The 27,617-nt window shown below is 50.1% G+C and overlaps 2 protein-coding genes across 3 annotated transcripts; both read right to left on the minus strand.

Moving 5' to 3' along the window:
* Positions 1–6,008: 6,008 nt before the first annotated feature.
* LOC120656278 lies at positions 6,009–10,794 on the minus strand. 2 transcript variants are annotated; one of them, XM_039934319.1, is made up of 5 exons: positions 10,415–10,706; positions 10,086–10,290; positions 9,892–10,016; positions 7,620–8,646; positions 6,009–7,248 (listed from the first exon to the last, which is right to left on the minus strand). In XM_039934319.1, the coding sequence occupies exons 4-5, from the start codon at positions 8,586–8,588 to the stop codon at positions 6,391–6,393; spliced, it is 1,827 nt and encodes a 608-aa protein (XP_039790253.1). In that variant the 5' UTR covers positions 8,589–8,646; positions 9,892–10,016; positions 10,086–10,290; positions 10,415–10,706; the 3' UTR covers positions 6,009–6,390. The 2 variants fall into 2 exon arrangements, with proteins under 2 accessions (XP_039790253.1, XP_039790255.1); XM_039934321.1 differs by lacking the exon at positions 10,086–10,290 and having other exon boundaries at positions 10,415–10,794.
* Positions 10,795–13,447: 2,653 nt separating this feature from the next.
* On the minus strand, positions 13,448–25,789 carry LOC120656279 (copper methylamine oxidase-like). Its single transcript, XM_039934322.1, has 12 exons — positions 25,368–25,789; positions 23,310–23,419; positions 22,919–23,224; positions 22,297–22,409; positions 21,841–22,171; positions 21,533–21,748; positions 15,310–15,546; positions 14,952–15,137; positions 14,504–14,644; positions 14,115–14,383; positions 13,943–14,024; positions 13,448–13,823 (listed from the first exon to the last, which is right to left on the minus strand). The coding sequence occupies exons 1-12, from the start codon at positions 25,471–25,473 to the stop codon at positions 13,707–13,709; spliced, it is 2,214 nt and encodes a 737-aa protein (XP_039790256.1). The 5' UTR covers positions 25,474–25,789; the 3' UTR covers positions 13,448–13,706.
* Positions 25,790–27,617: the final 1,828 nt, after the last annotated feature.

Below are 27,617 nucleotides of genomic sequence, written 5' to 3' on the forward strand. Positions count from 1 at the left end.
CATATGGATAAGCTTAACAACTGATCAAAGTGCCCCGCATCTAGATAACTAGGTGATACCCCGCGCGTTGCTGCGGGATTTCTTAAATAAAATTTTAACATAAAATTTGAAAGTAGAAAAGTTAAGATGACTGCATAGCAACATTCACAAAAAAATCGATGAAAAACATAAACGGCCCTAGTGGATGTTGATATAATGGGTTCCTATATGATGCGGATAACTTGCATGCTAAGAGAAATAGAGTTAATGACTTTAGTGGGTGTCAACTATATAGGCTATATAGATTATATGAATTTTACTTGCATGTTTTTTTCAGTATTGGGTAGGAATCGATAAACTAACAGAGTAACATCAATAGAATATTTGATCACATTATAAAAGAATAGGTGCTCAAAGAAATAGAGTATGTATATGAGTCTTTACGTTAATAGATTAAAGATTAAAAGTATTGCAAAAATAGAGTATGTACATGACTTTACATTAATAGATTAAAGATTAAAAGTATTGCACATAGTAGAGGTCATATGGATATTTTCTTGTTTATTGAACCTCCTAAAAACCGATAAGCTAAAAGAAGAAACACCAATAGAATATTTGATCACATTATAGAAGAATAGGTGATGAAAAAATAGCGTATGTGTATGATTTTACTTTAGTTAATTAAAGATTAAAAGTATTGCATATTGTAGAGATGACATGAATATTTTTTGTAATTAATAAGATAGTTGAAAGTTAGTGGGACACTTAGTGGAGAATGAGGTGGACACCTTGCATGAAGAGAGAAATAGTTAGTGGATGCTATCTATATAGGATATATAGATGCTGAGTGCACAACCAGCTAATCGCGGTGGAGCTCCATGCCTACACACCAAAAAATCGTTTGGTCCAAATGGCAAAGCATTTGCATATACACATCCGTCCACTCCCGTCGTCCCATGAATCCCGTCCATGTATAGGTTCCCTACATGCATCGATCATCCGCGCATGGGCCATGGAGGCAGATCGACACGGGGCACCGAGCACGAGCAGCAGCTAGCGGCCGGAGGCTGCGCCTGCGCGGCCTGCGGAGCTGCCCCGCGCCGAGGCAGCTGCGCGCCCGCTCCCCTCCCTCCACGTTCCGGGCGACAAGGACTCCGTTGTCGCTTGCGGCGTACGGGTCCACTGCGCCCGCATGTGCTGTGGCAGGCTCTGTCGCTGCTTGGTTCATTGGTTCTGCGACGGCACGGGCCAGCCACCACGCATTCACGACTGATCGGCCACCCACCTGTTGCTATAGATGTCCATCCACCGTGCAGCCCGTTAGCCCGCCTGAAGCATGGCCAATTTAGTCCGGCCCAAACACGGCTCGGCTTGGTCCAAAACGTGCCCGGGCTGGCCCAGCCCGCTCCTCGTGCCCGGGCTTGGGCCGTCACCCCAGCCCGTGGGCTGGCACGGCCCGGTAGTGGCCCGCTAACTCCAAATATGCGCAGCCCAGGGACCACGGTCAGCCCAGCCAGCCCAGGGACCACGGTCCGGCGCCAAACCCTAACAACTGAGCGCCCCCAACCCCCGGCCTCCTCCCCCCCCCCCCCCGCGCAGCCAGCTCAGCGCAGGCGCAGCGCCCCTTCCCCTCGCGCAGCCGGCGCAAGCACTGAGGCACAGCCCCACCCCCGCCCCCTCCCTCCTGCGCAGTCGGCGTAGGGCCGCAGGCGCAGCACCCCGCAGCCAGCGCAGATGCAGGCGTGCAGCGCCCCGCCGCCGGCCAGCCTCCTCTACAGATCCGGCACAGTCGTGTCCCAAAGCTCCTGCCTCCTCTACAGATCCGTGCGGCGAACGGCTCCACCAAGCTCGGCCGGCGTGGCCGGTGGACGTGGCGGCGGGCATGGATGTGCAGGCCCCGTGACCCCATCCTCGGCTCCGCGGCGCCGATCGTCACCTCCTCGTCTCCGACCCGCCGGCCGCCGCCGCCTCCTCGTCTCCGACGGTCCGACCTGCCGGCCACCGCCTCTACTGCCGGCCTCCCCCTAGTCCCCTTCCCCTCCATCTCCGGTGGGCTTCGGGCGGCCCGACCTCTGTTGTTGGGCCGGGCTATGTCGGGCTGGCCCGGCATGAAATCGGCCCGTGGGCTCCTGCCTGGGCCGTCGGTGCCGCCCGTGGGCTGACCAGGCACGGCCCGCTAAGTTGTAGGGCTGGGCTAGGCACGGCCCGGAGTTCGCCGGGCCCGGGCGGCCCGAATGGACATCTATACCTGTTGCTGTTGGCTTGTATGGTTTTTTTTTGAACGGACAACACTCGACGAGTGCGTTTCTATTAATATAGCAGAAAAAAAATACAAGGTTATGTCCCCGGGAGGCTATAACCAGGCAAAAAAAAAACACAAAAACAAAACCGGCGAGTTGGATTGGGGCATCAACACACGCCGAACTCAAACTACTCAACAACTCAGACCGGTCGGATTGGGGCATCGACACAGTCACACAACTCAACTCCAAAGCCAACACTGCCCGGTTTGGAATTAGCCCACGCGATGAAAATAACAGAACCAAAGCCCGCGGCACACACCGAACCATCCACACTCATGTAGTCACCGAGAATCCAGACGTGACCCGCGTCGACAGGGAACCGAAAGATGCAGACCACACCGCACCGGGAGGACCACCGCCATCCGGGGTCCACCGCCACCGTGGCGCTGCAACACCACTCACCACCTGACGGAGTGAAACCACCGAAACCGGACCTCTCGAAGGCTGCCACACAGTCGCCACCACAAAAACACAACGCGCGGGGCCTCGCCACTTCCGCCGTTGGACCTCACTCATGTCGCCTCGAAGAAACACCACGCGCGGGGGCCTCGCCACGCCCGCCACAGTACTCCACTCCACAGTTTCGTCTCCTTTATCGCCGTCGAGATGGTGAGCAAGGTTGCGCCACGTCCCCAAATCTCCATCAAAGCTGAGCCACCGCCGCAGACCGGCCTCGCCTACTTGCTTCGCCCACGCGCATGACCTCCGCAGTCAAGCCAACAAGCCGAAGAAGTCGCTTGTGCCATCTTTTGACGATGTACTGCACCGGAAAGCCCAGCCAAGCTGAGCAGACCGCCACGGTCCGCTACGAGCCAAGTCGTCCCATGATGCCGATGCCGCAAGCGCCGTCCTTCGACGCAGTCCCCCGCCGCACTGACGATAGCCAAGCAACACCAGCCGCCGTGGTCCGCTGCAAGCAGCCACAACCGACAAACATGCGACATCCTCCGACCACCACCAAAGCCGCGAACGCCACCACGAGAGCTTAGCAACACCCGTTCAGCTTGCCACGCGGCGGAATAGCCAACACCATCTGCTGCTGCCCATGACCAATGGGTCAGGAATTCCTCAAGCCTAGCTGGGCCTCGAAAGACGACGCCTCCAAGGAGGTCACGACGCCAAGGGCGTCGCCGTCGCTCGTCCAGGAACTGGACCGAGTTTTCACCCCGAGAGCCCCGTGTAACAAGGTTGTAGCTCCACGATGATGCCCTCAATAGGGAAACGACACCCTAGGGCGCCATCATCATCTCTGCCAACAAGAATGCCGGCAAGGGCTTTCGCCCGGAGCTTCCAAACCCTCGCTACCCGATGATGGCTTGGCACTCCCGGACCACTGACATGATAGCCCATCCGGGGCGGCTCTGCCGCCGCGCCTCCCCACACCATGCCACTGACCTCCACCTCCGCTGCGCTCATTGCCTAGATCTCCTCATACGAGGCCACCACTGCACTGCGGTCAACTCTGCACGCACGCCGCCACCACAACAACGCTCAAGCTGCTCCACAGGGGGTGCAGACCCCACCGTGGCCCGCGCACTGGCCAGCACAGGGCGCCACGCCTGTGTCGAGGCCGCCGTCGCGCCTGCCGGCACTCGCGCCGAGGCCAGCAAGCTCCACGCAGCCACATGTCATCGTCGCCGGCACATTGTCGCGGGGGTGGCCATCCACAGCTGCAGCTCCACGCCGGCTTCACCTCCCCGGGGCGTCGCCCCCAGGTCTCCTGCATAGGCCACGGCCGCCGCGCGCGCCACCACCTCGCGCCCCTAACGCACCGAGCACAGGCAACGCCGAGGGATGGCCACCGCAGCGTCGCCCGTCAGATCCAGCAGCTAGGAAGCCGGATCGACCCACGGCAGGGCCGGATCCGCGCCGTCGTCGCCCCGATGCGCCACCCGGCCATGGCCACCAAACGCCGTCCCGCACCGGCGTAGGGGCCCCCACCGGCCACCTTGCCCCGCCGTTGCCTTCCTCACCGGCCGCCGGGCTTCCGGAGGCCCGCTCAGGCGACGGCGAGGGAGGGAAGAGGAGGTTGCTAGGTCTGTAGGCGACGGCGCGTGGGAGCCCCCACGGTCGCCTTGCGGGAACGAGGGGGGGTGATGAAGGCCTTATGTGACACTCCTTGTATGGTTTTGGATCAAGAGTTTGAGACTGCTTTGCATTGCAGCCATGCGAAGGAAGTTTGGCAATTGGTATTCAATTGGGCACACCTGGATCCACCTTCTCTCCTTGCTGATTGCGATGATATTCACATCTGGTGGGCTTCGGTTCTTCAGCAATATAACTTCAAGAAGCAGAGGTCAGTGGTAGCCATCTTAATGGTGTCGGCATAAAAATATCTAGAATGAGAGGAATCGACGGAAGCAATAAGTTCTAGCAACCCGTTCAGGTGTTTGGCATGATCAAAGCAGAGCAACCACTTCATGTTGCGGCCTGTGAAAGGCTAGAGTTACCTAGTTCTTAATGATTTACATACTGCTATGTTGTCGTCGGAGTGAGTATAGTCTCTTTTATGTAATATCACCGCTGTAAGAGCTGGCTTGCTTCGTTTCTTCTTATATAAATGAGCAGTGCTCCTGCCATATTTTCAGAAAACAAAAAAAAATGGTTTTGGATCCACCTTTAGCTGATTGTCGTACTAGCAACGCGGTACAGTGGTACTGCACTGCAAATGTGGTGAGTGCTCCCGCGACTTTTGAAGCAAGGTGCATTGCACTTTGCTATCTCCAACCTTGCGTGAAAGTAGAGAGGTTTTCATTTATATTATCACTCATTTAAGGAGCACTATTCATCTATACCATTAATAACGTTTGGTCCTAGTAGTTATCAGTGCACATGCTGATGCCTGATGGTATAGATTAAAAATTCAAAAGCAGATGATATAGATAGATGAGAAGTGCAACTAAAATGTTCATACTGATACGAATATTCTTTATAACGGATATGTGTAAGTTTAACCATGAGTAGAAGTTGGATGCTTCTTTATCATCTCACAACTCGACCTCTTCTTTTCCTTCTCCGTTAAGAACTTCATTGACCCGTCTTATTTGTATCGAAAAACAGATAGGAGTGTTTGTGATTTAAAAATTTCTTATGAAGATTGCACTCTCTCTGTGTGATCTGGCATCGATCTTAATACATTTTGATTAATATTAATATATGGGACATTGGGGCTGGACAAGGAGCACATAACGGACTACGGAGTCGGGTGGGCGTAGGAGCCAGGAGAGAGTGGACGCGGTTTGCCGCTGCAAAAGCTAGTGGCCTCCAGCAGAGCAGGCTGAAAGCGAAGCAGCGCACGGGTACGTCAACCTCGGCGTTTGTTGCGCCGGGAGCTTACTGTTTTGACGTGGCGCTATTATCCGAGCCCCCGCGGCCCATTGGTAGGGCTGGCTGGTTCTGTTGGCACTGGGCCACCGGCACCAGATGTAGCAGCTGGACTTAACGGGTTCGTCTCCTTCTGAGACTGTGGATATGAACTTGGCCGTCAGTTGTCACAGTCACAGCAAATTGGATGGATCTGATCACAGTGAAGTGCTTCTCTTCTGTCCAGCACCAAAATGAACCAAGAGTTCAAATCAAAGGGACTTGTACGAGAGTATCCTTTGAAGGAGGGGCAATATCAGAAAAAATCATTCAGGCTTCAATTTACTCTCACGTCATATTGTACAAAAGAAGCATTGATGTGCTTGTTGCAAGCACATGTAACCACAAAAAACAGACACATAATAACGGCATACACGCACTGGATTTCATTTCTATTTCCTTTTCACATCTGTTGGCATTGTGCCCCCAACAGCTCCCTTAAAAGGATTCAACAGGCAAACAGAGAGAGTACCCAGCACGGTAATTTCATGACCCAAGCTACAAACCTACTTGTTCCATCACATAACAGTAGACATGGTATACCAAAAAACCAAATACATAACCGTTCCCTTCACATTCCAGATATGTCCAGTGGGAAGAGAAGAGTGCCATGATTATGGCCTCTTTGCCAAACTTCAGAAATAAAAAAAAACAAAAAACAATGCACAATTTCGTTCATTCCAGAAGACTAGCACTTCTTGTAGCAAAGATATTAATTATGATGTAAACAGTCCGAGCCTGTTCCTCAGCTTTTCTCACAGAAATCTTCCCGGTGACCATCATTCTTCCATTCAGTTTCATCATCTGCTTCTCCCCTGGCATCATTCTCAGCATCGCTTTCGCTAGCTGTTTCCCACTCAGAGTCATCACCCTCTTGCCCAAATGCATCGCTAGCATCTCCTTCACAATGGACACCCCCATGCTTCAGAGCTGCTTCCCTGAATAGCCAAGCAGCACGCATCTGCTTCTTCACCAATCGCTCAGCGTAATCAGGAACTTTGTTTTGCTTCAGGGATAAGTCGGGATCGTTTGACTGAGAGCACTCATTTATGAAGAGGATTGCATCCAACAAGCTCTCCTTGGCAAGACCAAGCATATCATATGCTTGAGCTCTTCTCCACAAACTCTTGGCATGCCGGTTCACAGGGCTATGAAGGCACAATGCTCGAGTAGCATCGCTTATGGCGGCCAATGGCTGCTGCAGGAGAAGATAACATTGGGCTCGATTGCTGTAAAGCACTACCCGCTCTTTCTTAGACTTCATTGGACATAGTGCAAGTGCTTCGGAGTATTTCTCTGCAGCTCCTGCAATATTCCCTGAAGAGAACAGAGAATTGCCTTCCAACTTTACAACCAATGCTGCAGCTTGCTTTATATGAAGATCCTCCTTTGGCATACTCTTTTCCAATTTCAAACTTTGCTTGGATCTCAAGAGCTCAGCAATTTCTTCTTTTGTCTGAGCATTAATTGTACTGCGTGAGTTCCCACTCTGTTGCATAAATTCTTGGAGGACTGTGACGATAGTGTCACCGAGCTTTTTATAATCACCCAGTGTCGAAATATTTGCTAAATCTATAAGTGTTGGTGCAACTTTATCTATAACCTGCACAAAAGGAGGAAAAGCTAGGTGACTTGAGCAAATAAAACTACAGCAAACAGGTAGTTGGTTAACTGCATTTGGACCGAATCAGAAAGGCATATGTGCATTTTTACCAATGCTATGTCAAGAAACCATAATGCAAAACTAATCCTGAACCATCTAATCAGAAAGAGGAATAACAATACCAAGCTGGATTTAGAAAAATGGGATAAATATCGCTATTTCCTGTTTATGGGGCACTCTGCTATTTTTATTTTTCTCTAGTAGTCTAGTTATCATTTCTAAGCTGCTCTGCTGTTCATCTTAGGCCTTAAACATAACCTATATAAATTACGTATAATGTGAGTAAGAAAATGTATTTCACAAGATCTTACCTTATGACAAGTACTTGCATCCTGCACTAGCCAGATCAGACAATCAACTGCCATGTATTGCCAGTCATCTGAAGAACGAGCAATGTTGCATAAAGCGTCAATGGTACCAGGGATGTTAGCAACATGACCTCTGCCTACCTTGCTCTGGCAGATTGTTCTTAGCAAACCAACACCAGCAGGTGAGTTTTCATTCACAAGTCCACCCCACATTCCAGGTAACTTGATAAGAAAATCAGCCTTGCAAATATCGTGGAGGAATTCAGGTTTAAATGCAAAGCAATTAATGAGTTGCAAAGACCAGCACTGCAGTTGACTTGCCCATTCCTCAGCTTTGCGGGATTCCATTTCCACACCACCCATGCCACGAGTCAGAAGATCGCAATGGTACCCAAGTCTTCGATCCACAAATTGGTAAAAGTGAGAGTACACGATCTCTAAAGAGCTCGAAGCAAGTTGAATGGCAAGTTCAAGTACTTCTCCATGATCGGCAACTGCAGGAAATGTACTAGGATATGTAGCCAAATGCCCCAAAGCTCTAACAGAAACCCTTTGCTCCACCCATGTCAGCCTACCTCTTAGGAGTTCAACTAATGGAGGTATAACACCAGCACGAACAGCACGTTCTGCAAATTCCTCCATATTCATTGTATATGATCCAATTATGTGAGCTGCATAATATGGGATGTAAATATTCTGATCATGTGCAAGCCAGCGCCTATTTTTCAATCCTTTCCATATAAGAGCTGCCATGCATTCAAATATGCCCAAGTTGATGAACTCAGGATCATTTGGGTGAGCCATTGCAGTGTTCCAGAGGCCGCTAATAGGGAGAACTTGGCCATCATCATCTTGAGAAGGAAGTTCCCTAAAGAACTTAAGCACACTTGCTCTTCGTTTACTAGGGTTTGCCTCCTTCATAACACAGAAGAAACATCCAGGATAAGGGCAATCAGATTGTATCTTGTCCATGGGAGCCAAACGATCCTATCAGCTTCTTCAATCAGAACATCAACAACTGTACTTCAAACTGCATCAGAAAAATTATGAGCAAATGTTATACAATATTCTCCAATGAGCAAGTGAAGGGCGACTGGGAAATTATCAGCGAACAACTATTACAATTTGATACTGCGTTTTCTTCCCCATAATTCTCTGATAACTTGCGAAGGTCAGATTATTGAAAACCGGCGAGTAGTACAGCCCGTTCGGATGAGCTAGATTGGCTGGCTGGCTGGGCTGATCATGCATTCCGGTCCCAGCAGGCTCCCAGCAGCTACAGCGATTCCAGCAGTGGGTAAAGTGATGCCCAGCGGGTACAGTGTTCCAGCCAGCTCCAGCCAGCAATCCAAACGGGCTGTACATTGCCAGCTCGCTTGGCAACCATTGGGAATGGGATTGGGAGCAAGACAAGCAACTTCAGGAAAAATCAAGCACGACACACTGAGGAGCAAGCAGTAAGGACTAGAGACTTTCAGTGATTCAATGGCCATGACAAACTATGGAAAAGTGAACGATCAAAGCTTGCCTAGAGCATCTATTGTATGAACACTGGTTATCTGGTTCAAGTTCTTAAACAAGAAGTATAAATTCTTAAAAACTAAAACCTTGAGTAAATGCATTTATAAAACTGAAATAAATTCTATCAATTCAATAGGTCGTATTGATTTCAGGAACATGAAAAGTGTGAAGTGAGTCGCCAAAGAAAGACATACACTGCCTGAAAAGTGAAAGCAACCAAATTTTCTACTAGAAGGCACATAACCCACTGCTTTGTGATTACAGAAACAGTTTGTAAGTTCACTAATCAGCTGTCTTGCAACTCTTTTCTAGCCTAATTTGCTTGAGTGGATGCCGGTTTTGTTTGCTGGGGATTGGGGTTGATCCCGAACTCTCTTTCGCACCAATTAGCTCAGAATGTCAGCAGTAGGAAACTTGATTGGTGGAAACCCTTACCCCCACCCCCCAGTGGCGAACCTAGGATTTGAGAGAGGGTATGCCACGATATTTTTTTTCTCCACTTGCAATTCGGTATAATCCATATACAATTCGGTAATAAAATTTAAATTTCACCAAGAAATTCAATTACCAAGAACATAAATTACATTCAAAATTTTAAATTCGACAGTTAAATCTTAAAAAAAGAAACAATATCCACATTCCTCTTCATAGTTCAATTGTTCTACAGAGTACCATATAGAATAATGTGATATACTTACTGAATCATGTACCATATAGAATAGAAATTAGAATACATATAATGTAATATACTTACTGAGCTAACATCAGGGACAGGGAGTAGGGGGCGCCATCCTCCAGGGAGCAGGGGGCGCCAACCTCTAGCCTCCAGGGACCAGCTCCAGTTCCGGCCTGCAGGAAGGGGGCAACGATGGCGAGGTCCTGCAGGAGGGGCAGCATCAGATCTGCGGAGAGCTAGAGAGGCGCCATGGCCGGATGGGGAGGACAAACCGGGGGAGGCGTCGCCGGAGAGGAAGGCGAGGGCCAGGAGGCCCCTCCCGACGGCTGGGTCGCGCGGAGGCCGGAGCAGGCGCCGGCGGAGGGCGCAGGTTGGGCGGCGTTTGGAGGGATCGAGGGAGGCGACGGGAGGGGAGTGGACGGTGGGATTTCAGCTCAAAATTTGAGCTCCCATCCGGAAAAACATTTGTACTCGTAACTAAAAAATTTAAAAATCCCCTGTTAGCTCGAAAGCTCGCAGCAGGAGATTCGAAAAAAATCTAGGCCGTAATTTGAAACTCAACAACGAATCTGAACCCCCGCAAACCGAAATGCCACCTTACCAGCGCATTCCGATGTGGCGGGCCACCGTCGCACGGAAATGGCGGCGGTCTCCTCCGCCGCCGGTAGCTCGCGCGGCCCCCCGCACGACGCGGCGCCCCCGGGGCAGCGAGGCGGCCGAGGTACGGTCCGGAGAGAGGGAGAGCGGCGGGCCGCGGGACCGGGCAGCCCGGCGGATCTCCTCCACGAGACCTAGACCACGACGGCGGCGGCGGCGAGGAGCGAGGGCGTGCGTGCGTGCGGTGGTGAGGGGGGACGGAATGGGGAGGTGGCGGGGGGCGGCGTGGGCCTTTGAGCCAGGCGGCAGCCAGCGTGACGGGCCGTGCGGGGGTGCGGGTGGGAGTCAGGCTCGATGTGATTGATGTAGCGGGCGGTCCCGCGGAGGGGCTCCCAGCTCCCCATCCCGCGCGTGCGTGCGCCCGCCGACGCCTGCGATCGGGTCGGGTCACGCCTGCGATCGGGTCGGGTCACGCCCGCAGGCCACCCCTGCCCGTCCGGCCATGTGACGTGCCAGCTCCGTGCACCGTGCTACGCGCGCGACGGGCACCCACCCACCGGAGCGGGGCGCGTCCCTCGCTAGTCGCTCGCGGTCCCCCAGCCTCCCCGCTCCCGTGCGTCGTTGCGGCGTTGGGGTCCCGGACTCCCGGCCGGCGCCGAGCAGAGCCGCCGACAGGGGCTGCGCCTGTGCGCACCGACGGGAAGCCGTACCGGCGGTGTGGCAGCGGCGGCAGGGTCCATCCATGACCCACGAGCAGGGTTTTATTTCCCAACCGGAAACCGGTTACCGCCGCCCTCCGGTACCGGTTTACCGGACCGGTTAGGCCGGTAACCGGTGGAAACCGGTTGAATTCAAATCCAAATTCAAATAAATTCAAATTTTCCCGTGCAACCGGTTCCGACCGGTTTACCGGCTGGTTTGACCGGTTTACCGGCCGGTTTTACCGGTTTACCGGTCGGTTTGACCGGTTTGAAATTCAAACGCTCCCGTGCAACCGGTTTACCGGCCGGTTTTACCGGTTTACCGACCGGTTTGACCGGTTTACCGGCCGGTTTGACCGGTTTGATCGGTGGGCCTTCATGGGCCGGCCCATTTTTTTTTCTTTTTCTTTTTTGATTTAACTTTAAATTCTCACAAACTATACTAAATGAATGAATTTTTGAGAAAATTTGACACCATTAGATTTATCACACCTTGAAGTATTTTAGGAATTTTTTGGGAATTTTTCATTTTTTGAATTCAAATTTAAAATTTGAATTTTGACCGGTTGAGTACCGGCCGGAACCGGAACCGGACCGGACCGGTTTGACCAGTAACCGGTCAAACCGGACCGGACCGGTTTGACCGGTAACCGGTCAAACCGGACCGGTTCCCACCGGTTAGGTTAACCTTGCCCACGAGGTCCCCATCCTGTCAAACCAAATCATTGCGGCCGCAACGGCCAGCAAGGCCCCCCCGCGGCGGGCGGAGCACATGCACGCGCAAATTATTCGCGCGACACTCGGGCCCTTTTGGTTGCGCGGTGTAAAATTTTTGAAAATGCATCTTTCTATATTTGAAGTACTAAACATAGACTAATCACCAAAATAATTACATAATTCGTCTGTAAATCGCGAGACGAATCTAATGAGCCTAATTAATCCATCATTAGAGGTTGTTTACTGTAGCATTACTGTAGCAATTTAGCATCTAATTACAGCCTAATTAGGTTCATTAGATTCATCTCGCGATTTACAGGCAGCAGTCGCAATGCATTTTTTATTTCGTCTAGATTTAAGTCTCCATGCAGGTGCCGGAAAAAAAAATTGGAATTTGGAATTTTGTATCTAAACACGGGCTCGGTCCTTGGTTAGGCGCGCTAAAATTCTATCGCTTATTTTTCAGTCTCGGCATGAAAAATCAAATGAAGTTTATTTATAAAATCTTTTTAGGGATGGGTGTAATTTTTCGCGACGAATCTAATAACGGTAATTAATCGATGATTAGCTACGGTGATGCTACAGTAACCATCCTCTAATCGCGCGGTGAAAACCTCATTAGATTCTTCAGAGTCACTAGTGCGGGAGTTCTAAAGTTGGTTTTGTAAACTGACTTTATTTGATACTATAATTAGCAGTTAAATTGTCACTATTCACTAACACGCTGCAAAACAAACGAGGCCTCGCCAACGGACGGTAACGAAGAGGACGATTTCATGCACGGAGCCGGAGAGCGAGCACGGGCACGAGCAGGCAGCCCCAGCTTGGCGCTAATCTGGTTTGAATTCCCGTCTCCGCACCGGCTCGTGCGTGCGAGCGAATGGCGACAAGGCGGGCAGGTTGGCCGCTGCGACTTTTGCTGCCGGTGCTGTCGTGCTGACATGTTTTCCGCACGACAACGGAGGGGTAAAACCGGCATGGGAAGGCGTAAACAAAGTGCGAGGGGGTGCGGCTTGGTCTCGCGCTTTCGCGTCCGCCGCCATGTTTAAACAGTTAGCCGCGGTGCTTGCATCGATTACCTGACAAAGTTTATAAATTCGTGGTGCAGGCTGCAGCGGCAGGGGAGCACAGTGCACAGCAAATGGTTTGTCGACCGGGCCATGGCGGCACGGCCGTCCACCGGCGACCCATTTGGAGCATTAGCACTGCACGGTGCACACTCCCTCCAGTACACAGAGGCGAAGCAATCAACAACCATGATTCGTGCAGGATGAGAGTTGTGCAGTTGTGCCTGAGCAAATTTCTGTCTATTTAGGGCCGTTTAGTTCCCAAAAATTTTGGGACCGTTTGACCACTAATTATGAGTATTAAATATAGATTAATTATAAAATTAATTACACAGATGGACAGAAAATCGCGAGGCGAATCTATTAAGCCTAATTAATCTGTCATCAGAGGTTGGTTACTGTAACACAACATTGTCTAATCATTGCATAATTAGGTTCATTAGATTCGTCTCGCGATTTCACCCTGGGGTTATGGAATGAGTTTTGTCAGTTATTCATATTTAATACTTCAAATTAGTGGTCAAATGTTACAAGTTCTGTAGCACGTGAAAATTTTTGGGAACTAAATGAGCTCTTTTTTATCACGTAATCCAGTATCAGTACCAGTGAATACTGGCCGTTGGACCATGCCAAAGGCCCAAGGCGCACCCACCTAGCAGCACAGAGTAGCTGGGAATACCGAGCGTGACACACGGGAAAGCTACCACCGGTTTAAACTGTTACTGCAGCATCCTAACGGTACAACAATCAAATGGGGGCTTCAGACATTTTTTTTTTAAATAAACCAGACGTGCTTTGCCGGCTACGGAGCTCATAGCTTCGAGATCAGCTCGGTGTGGATGTCCTTCGGCGACTCGGCTTCCTTCGCGTCCATGTCAGGTCCAGGAGGAACGTCAACAGCCGGCGAGCAGTTGAAGAATCCATGGGGCTGGACAAACAAAAATGTTACCTGAGGCAATCTAGGACTAGTAGACAAGAAGGTGGCCTATTTTCTTCAGAAAATAACAGGATCGTCTGCAAAAATGTTAATTCAGTTGAGGAGGGTACCATTAGCATGAAGCCGATCCGCTCCACTGGCATGACGGGCCAGTCTTCCAGCCTTGGGATGTGGGTGAGCCCGAAAACGTACCTGCAGTTGCAGGGTGTAGTTTGGGGTTCAGAAGCAGAACAAACACTCGGGTGAATGCCAATCAACATGACAAGATAACAAATAACATGCCAGAGAACAATGTTGGTCTCCTCCAGGGACCGATCCTTCTTCACCCACGTAGCTAAGCCCTCGTCAATGCGTGGGTTCTGATTGGGGAATTCACCTCCAGGGAACATCTCATCGTTTTTGGATGAGGTGACCCAAAGGTTATGCTTTAAGAACCCAGCTCTCCTCAAGAATTTGGCCTCAGGTAGGGCCAGTGGCAAACAATTGGAACCAGGTATAAGCTTGTAACCTGTGGGTTGTCCAGTACGGTTTACATTTCTTGTGTTCCTTACCTGATTAACCCATGATAAAGAACAAAAGTCAAGTGTCACCAGAATTTGAAATTCACATCCACGTACTATGATTTAAAAAATTAGAGAGGAAGGGAGAAAACATCTAGCGTGCATTCTTACAATCCAATGGCGCATAGATGAAGGATCACAATCACGCATTGCCTGTAGCTCAGACTTCAAAAGCTTCTCTTCAGCATAAAAGGCATTGCTGTGCACATTTTTTGGGCCTGCATCTTCAACTTTAACGTTCACCTCAACCACCTGCAATGGAAGAGGAGAATTGTATGATAGAATCAGTAGTTGGCAAACTGATGAAAGGTGGGTGTGTGTGTGTGTGTGAACTTCAATTAAGCTTTATGCAGCCAAGTTCATCTATAAAATAGTGGGCTGCTAAGGTGCCGATGAAATAATGTGATAATAAACAAAAAATTAAAAAGGGGGGGGGGGGGGGGCGGTTGCGTGGTCCATTATCATGGAGTAAATGATGGGGTAATGGAGATTTGAGGATTTCGAAATGGATCTTTTGATCATCACATGATTAAATATCAGAGAAAGCTGACAACCCTACCTGATTATAAGGTTCATTGGGTTTGCAATCAACTGCCATGTCCATACGGGCAACAAAGAAATGCTGATGAACTGGTGCATACAAACCAGGGGCAATAGTTGTGCCATATTTCCTTTGTTCCCCAGGCATTAGAGCTCCCAAGCTAAGAATTCCAGTAAGCTTTACCTCTGCTTCTATGTTACCATCCTACAACCAGAAAGAACAAAAAGAATAAGCACTTAGATAAAGTATGATGCTGACATGCTGTCCATAATGAAAGTTAGATACAAACAAATTTCATCAATCAAAAAACAAGTCAGAACTTGCAGGTAACTAAAATACAGCAGGTGCTACCAGAAAAATGTAAGATAACATTCACCTGATAAAAGTGCCAGTAAAATCCATACTCATAGTTTGCCACTGTACATATGAACGATACAGTAAGCCTCCTTGACCGTCTTACTTCTGCCAACCCAGTTCTCCAGTCTTGGTGCTTCCAAAGGATTCCATGGTCCTCCTCATGTAAACAAACACAATTCTCAATGGTCTCCACACCACCAGTAAAATTTGTAAAATGCGCATCAAAATACTTTATAAATCCCAAACAGTCACATCCCTACAAATTAACAACAGAATATATTTAGAATACAGAATAAAAATACCAGAGGCATATCAGAACACTGAGTGCAAACAACCTTTTAGATGCAATTCTGGAAAGCATCTTGCGTAGTGTGAAAAGAAAAAATAATTTCAAAGGTTCCTATGAAAAGTTGAAAATATAGTTCATACAACAATTGATGAGGCAGTGCAATATCAATTTCAAACTTAATTAAAGTGAGTACAAACAAAAAAGGCAGGAATTCCTAGAACATAGTAACTAAATTGATCATTTTGTTTATCCTAATAGAGATCAAGTTTTATCCTCAAAATTCAACGCTCCAGTCACAAACAGGTGTTTGAACAGTGAAACAATGTTCAAATATTACTTGAATTACTAATTCATATCACATTTTTTTTGTAAAACTTAATGTCACGGACGATGGAATTGGAGGAAGGATTACGACGTAGATTGTATTTGAATGAAGTAGCAGGACGCGGTCCTGGACCTCGCCGGCGCGGCGGAGCCGTGGTGGCTCGACGTCGCACCAGGGAGGCAGGACGGCGGCTTACAGATAGATACAATCTAAAGCCTAACTTCCTGATCCCTATGACTTGGCTTATATGACGCCAAACCTGAACAAACTTTCCTAACAAATCTCTAAGCAAACTTATCTCCCAAGCTAACAAAACAAATCTCTAAAATATCTCTAACTAGTCCTGAGCCTAGACGCCTCCCTGGTCCTTCTTGCGCCGGCCATACGTGCGTCCCCACATGACATCTCTCCCTCCCTGGAGAAGCAGCTCGTCCTCGAGCTGGAACGCCGGAAACTGCGTCTTGAACTCCTCAAGCTCCACCCAAGACGTCTCGGACGCAGGCGCCCCTTTCCACCGCACCAGAAGCTCCCGACACCCACGGGCCAAGCGGCCACGCAACACCTCTGCAGGCTCGACCACCACACGCCCATGCTGAATAGGAGGCAACACCGGCTCTTGTTCCGGAGGATCTCCGTGGAACGGCTTGAGCAACCCCACATGGAAGACATCATGAATACGAGCACCCGCCGGCAAGACGAGTCTGTATGCCACATCACCAATGCGCTCAGCCACCTTGTATGGTCCGAAAAACTTAGGCCCAAGCTTGCCACGGCCTTGCACCTTGAGAGAAGCCACTAGACGATGAAGAAGACGCAGCCAAACCCACTGACCCGGCTCAAACACGACCGGCCGGCGGCGCCGATCATACACCGACTTGTAATGTTGCTGCGCTTGTTCCAGCCTATCCCGCACCTCTGCCAGGAACTCGTCCCGTTCGGTCATGGCTCTGTCAACCGCCGGCAACCGAGCATCCCCCGGCGCATACGATCTGATCGATGGAGGAGGCCGCCCATAAACCACCTGAAACGGAGAGGTCTTGAGGGACTGCTGATACGAAGAATTATAGCAAAACTCAGCCCACGGCAGCCACTCCAACCAATTCCTCGGGCGATCACAAGTGAGGCAACGCAGATACATAGCAATGATCTTGTTAGTAGCCTCCGACTGCCCATCGGACTGCGGATGAAAAGCCGATGTGAAGCGCAGCTTAACCCCAGCCAACTTGAACAACTCTTGCCAGAACGAGCTAGTAAACACCGGGTCCCGATCACTAACCACCGATGATGGAATCCGGTGCAAGCGCACAACCTCAGCAAAGAATGCCCGCGCCATGGATGTGGCGGTATATGGGTGGGAGAGCGCGATGAAATGCGTCGCCTTGGAGAAACGATCCACGGCCGTCATTATCACTGTCTTCCCATTGACCTTGGGCAACGCCTCCACAAAATCCATGGCCACATCTGCCCACACTGTGGTAGGAACATCCAGCGGTTGAAGCAAACCCCCAGGATGCAAGTGTTCACTTTTGTTCCTTTGGCACACCGCACACGACCTGACGAAGTTCTGCACCGCTACCCGATCCTTGGGAAAGTGAAAGCCTGCACGCAGCCGGTGCAAAGTCTTGTGTAGTCCCTCATGTCCCGCGCCGTGAACGAGCTCCAGAATGGCCGGCCTCAGAGCGGAGGCTGACGAGATATAGACCCTGCCATTGTAGAGAATCAGTCCATCCACCATTGACCATGCCTCCGACTTGGTGCCTCCACGGATGGCATCACGGAGCTCGGACAGGGACGAGTCGCCATTGATCTCCTGGCGCACCTCATCAAACAGGGCAAATTGCGGCCCCAAAATTGCCATGGCGTCCCCCAAGCACTCGTCGCGACGTGACAAGGCGTCTGCCACGACATTGAGTGCACCCGGCTTGTACTCCACTACGAAGTCGAAGCCGATGAGCTTGCTAGCCTACTGATGTTGCGGTATTGTCGTCAGTTGCTGGTCGAGGATGAACCTTAGGCTGCGATGATCAGTGCAGACGACGAAGCGCCTCCCCCACAAGTACGGCCTCCAGTGGCGCACTGCCTGAACGAGCCCGATGAGCTCGCGTTCATAGGCTGCTAGCTTGGCGTGACGCGGCGCGATGGGCTTGCTGAAGAAGGCGAGAGGCCCCGCGCCCTGGTGAAGAACGGCGCCGAACCCGGAACCCGACGCGTCGCACTCGACGACGAACTCCCGATCGAAATCCGGCAGCTGGAGGACCGGCGCCGTCGTGAGGGCCTGCTGCAGTGCGCGGAACGCGCGTTCTGGGTCTTCATTCCACCGGAAACCCTCCTTGAGAAGGGCGGTGAGCGGGGCCACGATGATGCCGAAGTCGCGGATGAAGCGGCGATAGTACCCGGCCAGCCCCAGGAAGCCGCGCACCGCCCGTGCCGACTTGGGAACCAGCCAATTTAGGACCACCTGGACTTTCTGCTTGTCCATGGCGACACCCTCCTCTGAGATGACGTGACCAAGGTAGGCCACGGACGACTGGCCGAACGCGCACTTGGACCGCTTGAGGAAGAGCTGGTGATCCTGCAACGTGCGAAGCACCGTGCGCACGTGGCGGAGATGGTCCATCCACGAAGAACTATATATCAGAATGTCGTCGAAAAAAACGAGGACAAACCGGCGCAAGTAGGGCAGTAGAACGTCGTTCATCAAGGCTTGGAACGTGACGGGGGCGTTCGTGAGGCCGAACGGCATGACGAGGAACTCGAACAAGCCTTGATGTGTGCGGAACGCCGTCTTCTCCACATCATCCACGAACATCAGCACTTGATGGTAGCCGGAACGCATGTCGAGCTTGGTGAAGAACTTGGCGCCGCGCAGCACGTCCAAAAGTTCCTCCACCACCGGGATGGGAAACTTGTCTTTGATCGTCGCGTCGTTGAGGGCTCGGTAGTCGACGCAGAATCGCCACGTTCCGTCCGGCTTGCGGATCAGCAGGGCCGGTGAGGAGAAGGCCGACGAGCTGGGACGGATGACCCCCTAGCGCAGCATCTCGTCGCACTGGCGCTCCAACTCATCCTTCTGCGTGTGTGCATAACGGTAGGGCCGGACCGCGACGGCGCTCACTCCGGGCTTGAGGCGAATGCGGTGCGAGAGGTGCCAACGCGGAGGAAGCCCCTGAGGCTCCGCGAACAGGCCCGCAAACTCCTCTAGGAGGGCATCCATGAGGTTGTCACCCGGGCCGGAGAGTGCTGCTGCGGACAGCCCTGGAGTGGTGTCGATGCCCCGCCACAAGACGCGCTTGGCGCCCCGCTTGAACGCCATGGTGTGCTTCGCGAAGTCCCACAAGATGGGGCCCAACGTGGCGAGCCACTGCACCCCGAACACCATATCATACTCGCCGAGCGGGAGAGCGTAGAGGTCGATGTCGAACGCCTCCCCACCGATGCGCACGCGCTGGCCCATGGCGCACCCCGGGGAAGCGATGTGGTCGCCATTCGCCACATCCACCGTCAGGCCCGCGCGTGCAGCTAGCTGGATGCCCGCCCTCTGGGCCATCCCCACGTCGATGTAGTTGTGTGACGAGCCCGAGTCTAGGAGCGCGACAGCCACGGTATCGCCTACACGCACATGGACCTTCATCGTTTGGAAACCGCGAGCGCGGACTCCCGTGGCGGCGTGCACGGAGATGGCTGGGTTGTCCTAGGTGCCCGAGAGAGCCAGGCACTCTATCTCCTCGTCCACCTCCTCGTTGTCGTCGAATCCGATCACCTCGATGACGAACAACTTCTTGCAGCGATGCCCTAGGACGAACTTCTCGTCGCAGTTGTAGCACAGCCCGTCGGCGCGACGTTGCGCCATCTCTGCAGGCAAGAGACGACGGCGAGGGAGTGTCGCCGACAAGGCCGAGGACTTGCCCGACCCTGGTGCTGCAGAAGAAGCTGAGGCGGCGGCCGGCGTAGTGACTTTAGACGCCGTAGAGCTCGATGACGCGTGGGGCGCAGAGCGGGCGCCACGGCTCTGCGGGGGATCTGTCGAGGACAGATGCATGCGCTGCTCGTAGGCGCGAGCAAGCATGATGGCGTCGTCGAGGCTCTCCAGCCGGCGTAGGGCGACGTCGGTCTTCAGCGGGTTCACCAACCCCGCCATGTAGATCTGAACGAGTTGCTGTTCAGAGAGGTCGGCGTCGCGGCAGGCGTAGGAGAGGAACTTGTCAGTGTAGTCCTCGACGGAGTCCGTGCGGCGTAGTAGCATCAGTTCACCCATCGGACTGTCCGTCATGGGCGGCCCAAACCGCTGCTGAACGAGCTGGGCGAAGCGGCGCCACGACGGAGTCCCGCCTGTGAGCTCCAAACAAGCGTACCAGAGCTGCGCCGTGCCGGTGAGGTGCATGTCAGCGTACCAGACCTGGCGGCGTTCCGGTGTGTTCTGGCCCCGGAAGAAGGTCTCGCATCGGTTCAGCCACGGAAGCGGGTCCTCCTTGCCGTCGAACGTGGGGAACTCGAGGCGGACACGCGGGTGGAAGTGGGAGTCGACGTAGTCATCCTCCTCCTCGCGGAAGCGGTCCCGCGGCGGCGGTCGGAACGGGGGTTTCGTGCGTGGGGGAGGCCGGAACGGGGGTTCAGGACGCGGCGGTGGCTTGGGAACATGGTCCCGCTGGTTGTTGATGGAGTCGTCCGTGGCGTCGGCGTCCTCTTGGGTGGGCGCCTTGCCGTCGCGCTGGGCCGACTCCACGCCGATGAAGGCGAGGTTGAGGGCACGGACTTGCTCCGTGTTCTCGAAGGTGGCGGACTGGAGCGTGACGACCTTCTCCGGCAGCGCAGCAATCTTGGTCGCCACCGGAGCGAGCGGCACCAGACGATCAACCTTCACGGCGAGGTCGTCGAACTTGGCGCCCAGATCGCGGAGAGTGGTGGAGATCGTCTCGAGCTCCTTCAGATCGTCACCCATGGGCACGCAACAAGGCTTGACTGATACCAAGTTGTCACGGACGATGGAATTGGAGGAAGGATTACGACGTAGATTGTATTTGAATGAAGTAGCAAGACGCGGTCCTGGACCTCGCCGGCGCGGCGGAGCCGTTGTGGCTCGACGTCGCACCAGGGAGGCAGGACGGCGGCTTACAGATAGATACAATCTAAAGCCTAACTTCCTGATCCCTATGACTTGGCTTATATGACGCCAAACCTGAACAAACTTTCCTAACAAATCTCTAAGCAAACTTATCTCCCAAGCTAACAAAACAAATCTCTAAAATATCTCTAACTAGTCCTGAGCCTAGACGCCTCCCTGGTCCTTCTTGCGCCGGCCATACGTGCGTCCCCACATGACACTTAATGAATACAATACTCTGAAAGTATTTTTCAGATCTCCACTAACCAAATTTCATATGACTGGTCTAGATATTCATAAAGATATTGTTAGTCTTTACATCATTCTGAAAGGAGCATGTTTTTTTTGGCAAGGGCAAGTGCCTTCTCTATGACACTGAGGCATGTATCATGGAAACACATGTTCACTCAATCCTGACACACTAATCAAGATGCTTGGCATATATGCCCAAGAAGTTTATCGCATAATTGTACTAGATATGCAAACAAAATGAAGACTGCTTATGCTGCAGAAAATAAACGCCAAACCTTCTTAAGAGAGTGTGCATTCTTTCCCAATCCATCTTCTCCAGCATCAAATGCATTTTTCCGATAATGTGGTTCATTTGGGTCTCCATAAGGAACAACCATCTCAACAAAACTCAATCTGTGAGCAATAGGTCGGCGTCCACGGTTCCCATCAATGTATGCAACAGAATGGATAACTAAACCCTCTTTAGGGGTGAAGCCAATACGGAAATTCCACTGGCAAGATACATACCAAGAGTAAATTTCAGGACCAGGTCCAGTTTAATGTTGGATCAACAAAAGAAATCGACACTGGACAGGTATTTTACCTTTTGCCATTCCACAAAATAGCCATTGATACGGAAACTTGGGCCTTCAGGTTGATTGATAATAAGAGGTTTCACATCACTTCGATCAACACCACCTCGTGTTTCCCCAGGGGTATAGTTCCTCAAATGATCTGGTGGGGGCAGAGGCACTAACTTCCGATCTTCAAACTCTATCACAACATTGTTTTGCATATCAACAACAACATGGATTCCTTCAACAGGACGTGCATAACCATTCTCCATAGGGCTATCACTTTCGGTTCTACAAAAGATCAGAGGTTTGCCAATTCTTCGGTTGGGAGCATCAGCATCACTGTAGTAGCCTGCACACCTGTTTTTTAGAAGCAAAGATGAAGTTTCGAGTAAGATTGCAACCAGATCCGAACAATAAAACCAGATCTGAACAATAATATTTTGTAGTGCACTACAACACATGATTATTTATATCTAGCTTACCATGCATCTACCATGACAAGATCCATGTCATCTATGCCTCTTTTCTTCATTGCTTCAATAAAAGGCGGGTAGTTTTTCACAGTTGCTTCACATTCAGCATATTCCATAGCGTCCTGCAAAATACTCAAGCACTATCAAAGTAATGTCCTGCAAAATACACAGGGACAATCCAACCAAGGCTAGCACTTGATTTAATTAGTAGATGAGCATTAGGTAATATTTTTTACATCACATCACTAGCATTTATGATACAAATGCGGGCAATTCAAGCAGGTAATAAACATCAGTGTTCTAATTGGCAAATGCCACAGTTTACCAGCAATAAATTAGAAGAGATTATCAGGTAAATACCAAAATATAGGGGTGCAAATTGGTGACCCTTAGGTGCACCTCCAACCCTCTTTAGTGTGCACCTCCAACCCTCTTTAGTTCAAAAATTTGTACTAAAGAGGGTTGGAGGTGCACCTAAGGGTCGCTAATTAACACCCCTACCAAAACACAACGCATATCGTTACTAAATATTTTCAATGTACACGTTAAACAGTGCTAGATGGACTCGTATGTCGTGGTAAAATGGTCACAAGAAGAAAAGACAACATCCAACCAATCTATATAGACATACCATTGCAGGTTGGACATCTGGAACAACTTCTGATGATATAACCTTGCCTCTGTGATGTCCGCCCCTAGTAGCAGCATGCACTTCAGAGAGTTCTACAACCCAAATACTAGTCTCGTTTGTTTGTTTGTTGTAGACAACAAGCCTGGCCCTCCTAGATGGCAACCTGCTTGGAATAACAGGAACACCTTTTGTTCTGGGAAGCAGAGATGGTTGGAATGGTGGAAAGAAGTATGCATCAGCTAATGCTACAACATTCTTTTCAGGCTCCAGGAGCACAACTTCAACAAATCGCATGCTGTCTCGCACCTATAATTTTGGAAAGTTGGTTGTAAATTATTTATTTGAAATGTGCGCTCCTGTTTTCACAGAGAAACGTCGTAGGTTGGCAAACCTCAGGAGTTCTTCCAGCAGCTCTCACAGTTGCTACAGCCACAGAAATTTCAGCAGCAGACAAAGGATCCAATGGGTGGCTTCTCTGCGCCCTCACCATGATTGGAATCCCTGCAATGTTTTTTTTTCTCAGATTGGACATCACAATTTAGCACTAAAGTAAATAAGGGTACAAAAGAATGCATCAACAAACCTAATAACACAAAAATTATGAAATACGCAAATGCACACTAGCCAACATGCACAGAACCATGATAAGCCTGGAACACTTGCTGATAGATACATCTCCAGCATACTACATACTTTACAGTATTCTTATCATTACACGTCTCTTAATAGCAAGAAAGAAGCCACATGGGCTGGTCAGAAATTATATGTATGCAATTCTTAAAATTATGACACCATCTTATGCAAGGGGATAACCAAGGTAATGAAAACATTAAAAAGAAACTGGAAATGCTACAAGTGAAAAGCTCTTCTTTGTTCGCTACATGAACAAACTTAGAGAATGGGATAATCTAAATCACAGGTCACTGGACAAGATCAACAAAAGCATAAGAGGAAGAAAAAAAAAAGCTACAAGCAGAAATATCTTCCTGGTTCACTACATGGACAAACTCAAAGAATGTGGCAATCACTGAACAAAGATCAAGTGGAAATACGAGTCGAATTAAGCCTGTCATATGCAAGCCAGATATTATACTAGTATACTACTATTGGGATGACAGTTAAGTTCAACTGATCCAACCTCTTTACAGGATACTATAACTTATTCCTGTTATCATCCGGTCCAGTTGAAATTTTCTTTTTTGGAAAAGAACCAGCAGGAGTTCTACCCATTCATATATATTAATAAAGGAGAAGAGCAATGTCCAACAAAACAAATGAAAGGAGCCTAAGCTCAATAACTGGCCCAATACATTTTTTTTTTCATTTTAGGAAACCATAACACTATAATAAATCTTATATTTGTATTGTTTGTTGACTTTGTTGAAAGAATTGGTTCAGGGTTGTTAACTTGGCATACCATTACCTTCTCCAACAAAAAAACATGCTAAGGAAACAGACAACTGCAGGAGATATTCCACGCATAATCAGACGCCGCGCTGGACACAATCAGCACTCATGAGTAAACACACTCGTAGGCCCCACCAACCCCACACGATCCACTATTGAAGTATGTGCATTGAATGTGGATGAGCCACTCATGTAGTATCAGACTGCTTTTGGCCATGCTGTGATCCATACAAAACATCTAGTGGTCCGGTTACTCAAATTGTTAACAATGGGGTCACACCATCGCTTCAACAGAATCCTGAATCCAGAACAGTATATCTCGCACATCATAATTCCTAACTGCATTCCACTACTGAGGGATAACAATACCATCCCCATTATAAACACTGACTGAGCTGTGTCAGGTTTAATTTATGCTGGCAGCATCACCAACACAAATTGTCTGCGCCATCATTCTAGTGAGTTACTATACAATTATTTTGGTAGCGAATAAACAAATGCAACCACACGGATGTTTGTCATGATCATCAGATTCTCACAAACTAAGATGATGCTTTAATGGCAGAATTATTTTCAGACGAATATGAAGCCGCTAAGATCTACTAGTACTCTCCCAGTCTCCTGTTCATGACATGGGTGACCAAGCTTGGAAAAATAAGTAGACTCAGCGTCGCGGCATCATATCAAAGCGTATCGCTACATCACTACGATCTGACCTTACAAATGTGATCGCGATCAGCACGACACCAGCACCAGGCATTTACCCTTTCGAAATCCCTTCCGTCACACGACCTGCCGAAACATCCCCCCCCCCCCCCCCCCCCCCCCAAATTACGCCTGATCCCCATGAAAACCCACAACTAATCGCGATTCCGCGTCGTCCCTCGCGTCACGCGGCCCGTGAATTCGTGCGTCACGAATCCAGCAGCAAGCACGGGAACAGCGTGACACCTGATCGACGGCACACGCACCCACCCAAGTGATGCAGCAACCGAGGAAAGCAGAGGCAGGGGAAGGCTAGTAGTGATCCGATCACGCGTACCTTTGGTCGAGCCCTTCGCGGTGGTGCCCGGCGCGGCCTCCCCCGCCATCACGGCGCCGCCGCCGGATGACGGCGCGACCTGCGCCTTTTCCTCAGCTGCGGCCATTGGAGCGGTTTCGCGACCTGGCCGTGCCCGTACCCTCCTACTCCGCGGCAGTCACGATCTGACATGCAGCACCGGGCACCAGCCCCTCCGCCTCCGCCGCCACTACCGCCCCGTCGTCGGCCGGGGTTAGGGATTTAGACGGCCGTGCGCGCGGACCGCGTAATGGATAGCGGGTCTCGGCGACGGCGAGCGGGCAAGGCCAGTTGTCGACGAAGGGTTTGGGGGTGGGGGTTTTGTGGACTCGTGGTTTGTGGGGGCGCGTCTCTGCTTCTGCAGTTTTGCTTTCTGGAGCAGTAGTGGCCTGGTGTGGTGGTGGTGGGCACTCGCGTGTCGCGTGGCGTGCGCTTTATATAAAGCTGGCAGCGCGGTTGGCAATAGGTTGCGGCGACCGGCGGGGAAGGCGCAGCGCCGCAACGTACGGTGCGGGCGGGCTCGCGGCCTCGCGGGACTCTGCGGTGCCGATACCCGCGATGGGTGCTTGTGTTCTATTGGCGTGCGCGTGCTGCCCTTGGGGCCTATGGGTGCTAGCTAATCATGCTTCTGAACTTTTGGTCCAGAATACTACTCCTGCCTACTGTTGCATTTATTCAGAACTACTCCTGCCTGCTGTTGCTGCTCTTCAACTGTTGTTGCTTGTGAGTGTGAATCAATACAAAATATATTTCTCATTATAGGAATCACGATTCTAGGTGTCAATTACATATAGTAGTTCGACTTTTCTTTAAAAAAAATACGGCACGAGTGCTGCTCATTTGCAAGAACAAAGGAAGCAAGCGAGTTTTTACATAGGAGATATTACATAAAAGAGCTTAGACTCACTCAAACAACATAAGAAAAGGCTTAACATTGAAAAACTAAGAGCAAGTATTTTAATGCCAGCTAGACGGGCTGCGAGCTGTACTGGTCAGAAAAAATCATAGTTGGCGGAGAGAGAATAGAGGAGAGAGAAGGAGGTAGGCGAGTTGTGAAACGCCGGCTCGTATGGACGGATGATTGCTGCACATCAGTTTGAGGGCACTCCCATTGGCTCAAGGTAACAAAAAACATTAATTGATGCTATAGGCCCCACCACAGCCACTATGGACCCACCACTACCATCCCTCCCTCCAGCTGAATGATGTGGCGCTGCTTACCGCCGGCTGCTGGTGAAACCATAAATCTTGCTCTAAGGGAGCTAACCTTCCGCAGGCCGCTGCACGCAACAGTAATTCAGCTTTGATGAGACTAGGCACCTGAACCGGCTGCTAGAACTCGTTATTAAAAACTTCTCTGGTCCTGTTCATTCCAAATATTCCACATTGTGACCATCAAGATAGCTGCCACTGATCTCTATTTCTTGAAAGTCCACCAAGCCTGAATGTCGACGCAATCCGCTTGCAAAGAGGGTGGCGCCAAGTTTGGCCAGGTGAAAACCAGGTGCCGAACCTCCTTCATGAAGCTGCAGTTCGGACACAACGAGTTCACGATTAACAATTTCTGACATCGCATCTCACCTTCGTCTTTGTGGGTGTGCGGAAGCGCCGCGTTACGGCAGACCTGCTTGATTGGTATTGTGCCGCAAAAAGAGCTAATGTATGTGTACTATCTAGGTTTAAGTGATATGATCTTTATGTGCATTAGAGAGTTAGCTAGTATGCTCTGCTAGGTGTCGCTATTTACCTATAGTTTAGAAATGGTTTCCGCCCACAGTTGTCTACATATAAACCTAACGGGTCACGCATCTAAGGCTTTTATATGTTATACACGCAAGTTACCACAAAAAATAGATGATTTCATACACATGAGTTGCCACACATATAAGATACAAGTTATCATACATATAAAATAAAAGTTATCATAAAAATATTTATAAATTATCATAAAAACAAAGTTACCACAAAAGCATAATAATCTATTATAAATATAAGTTGTCATAAAAATCATTACATACATAAATTAACACAAACATAAAATGTCATACGCATAAGTTGTTACTATAGTAATATAGTATATACATAAGTTGCTACAGAAAAAAAAGCAAGTCATCACATAAGTTGCTACTAGTGTAAAACATTGTTAAAATGCATACGAGTGGGTCTAGTTTTGTTCGCTCATCGTATAGAACATATTGGTTTAATCGATTTTCGAAACGGAGATAATATGAA

Source organism: Panicum virgatum, chromosome 1N (genome assembly GCF_016808335.1).
Source record: "Panicum virgatum strain AP13 chromosome 1N, P.virgatum_v5, whole genome shotgun sequence".
Taxonomy (NCBI): domain Eukaryota; kingdom Viridiplantae; phylum Streptophyta; class Magnoliopsida; order Poales; family Poaceae; genus Panicum; species Panicum virgatum.

Bases quoted from the DNA above. Each gene is read 5' to 3' on its own strand.
- LOC120656279 (XM_039934322.1), bottom strand. From the start codon at position 25,473: ATGGCCGCAGCTGAGGAAAAGGCGCAGGTCGCGCCGTCATCCGGCGGC. The intron at 15,138-15,309 runs GTGAATGTTATC...TTCTGGTTGTAG, and splicing joins TTTACTGGCACTTTTATCAG to GATGGTAACATAGAAGCAGA. The intron at 14,384-14,503 runs GTAAGAATGCAC...TGGGTTAATCAG, and splicing joins CATCTATGCGCCATTGGATT to GTAAGGAACACAAGAAATGT.
- LOC120656278 (XM_039934321.1), bottom strand. From the start codon at position 8,588: ATGGACAAGATACAATCTGATTGCCCTTATCCTGGATGTTTCTTCTGT. The intron at 7,249-7,619 runs GTAAGATCTTGT...CCTTTTGTGCAG, and splicing joins ATGCAAGTACTTGTCATAAG to GTTATAGATAAAGTTGCACC.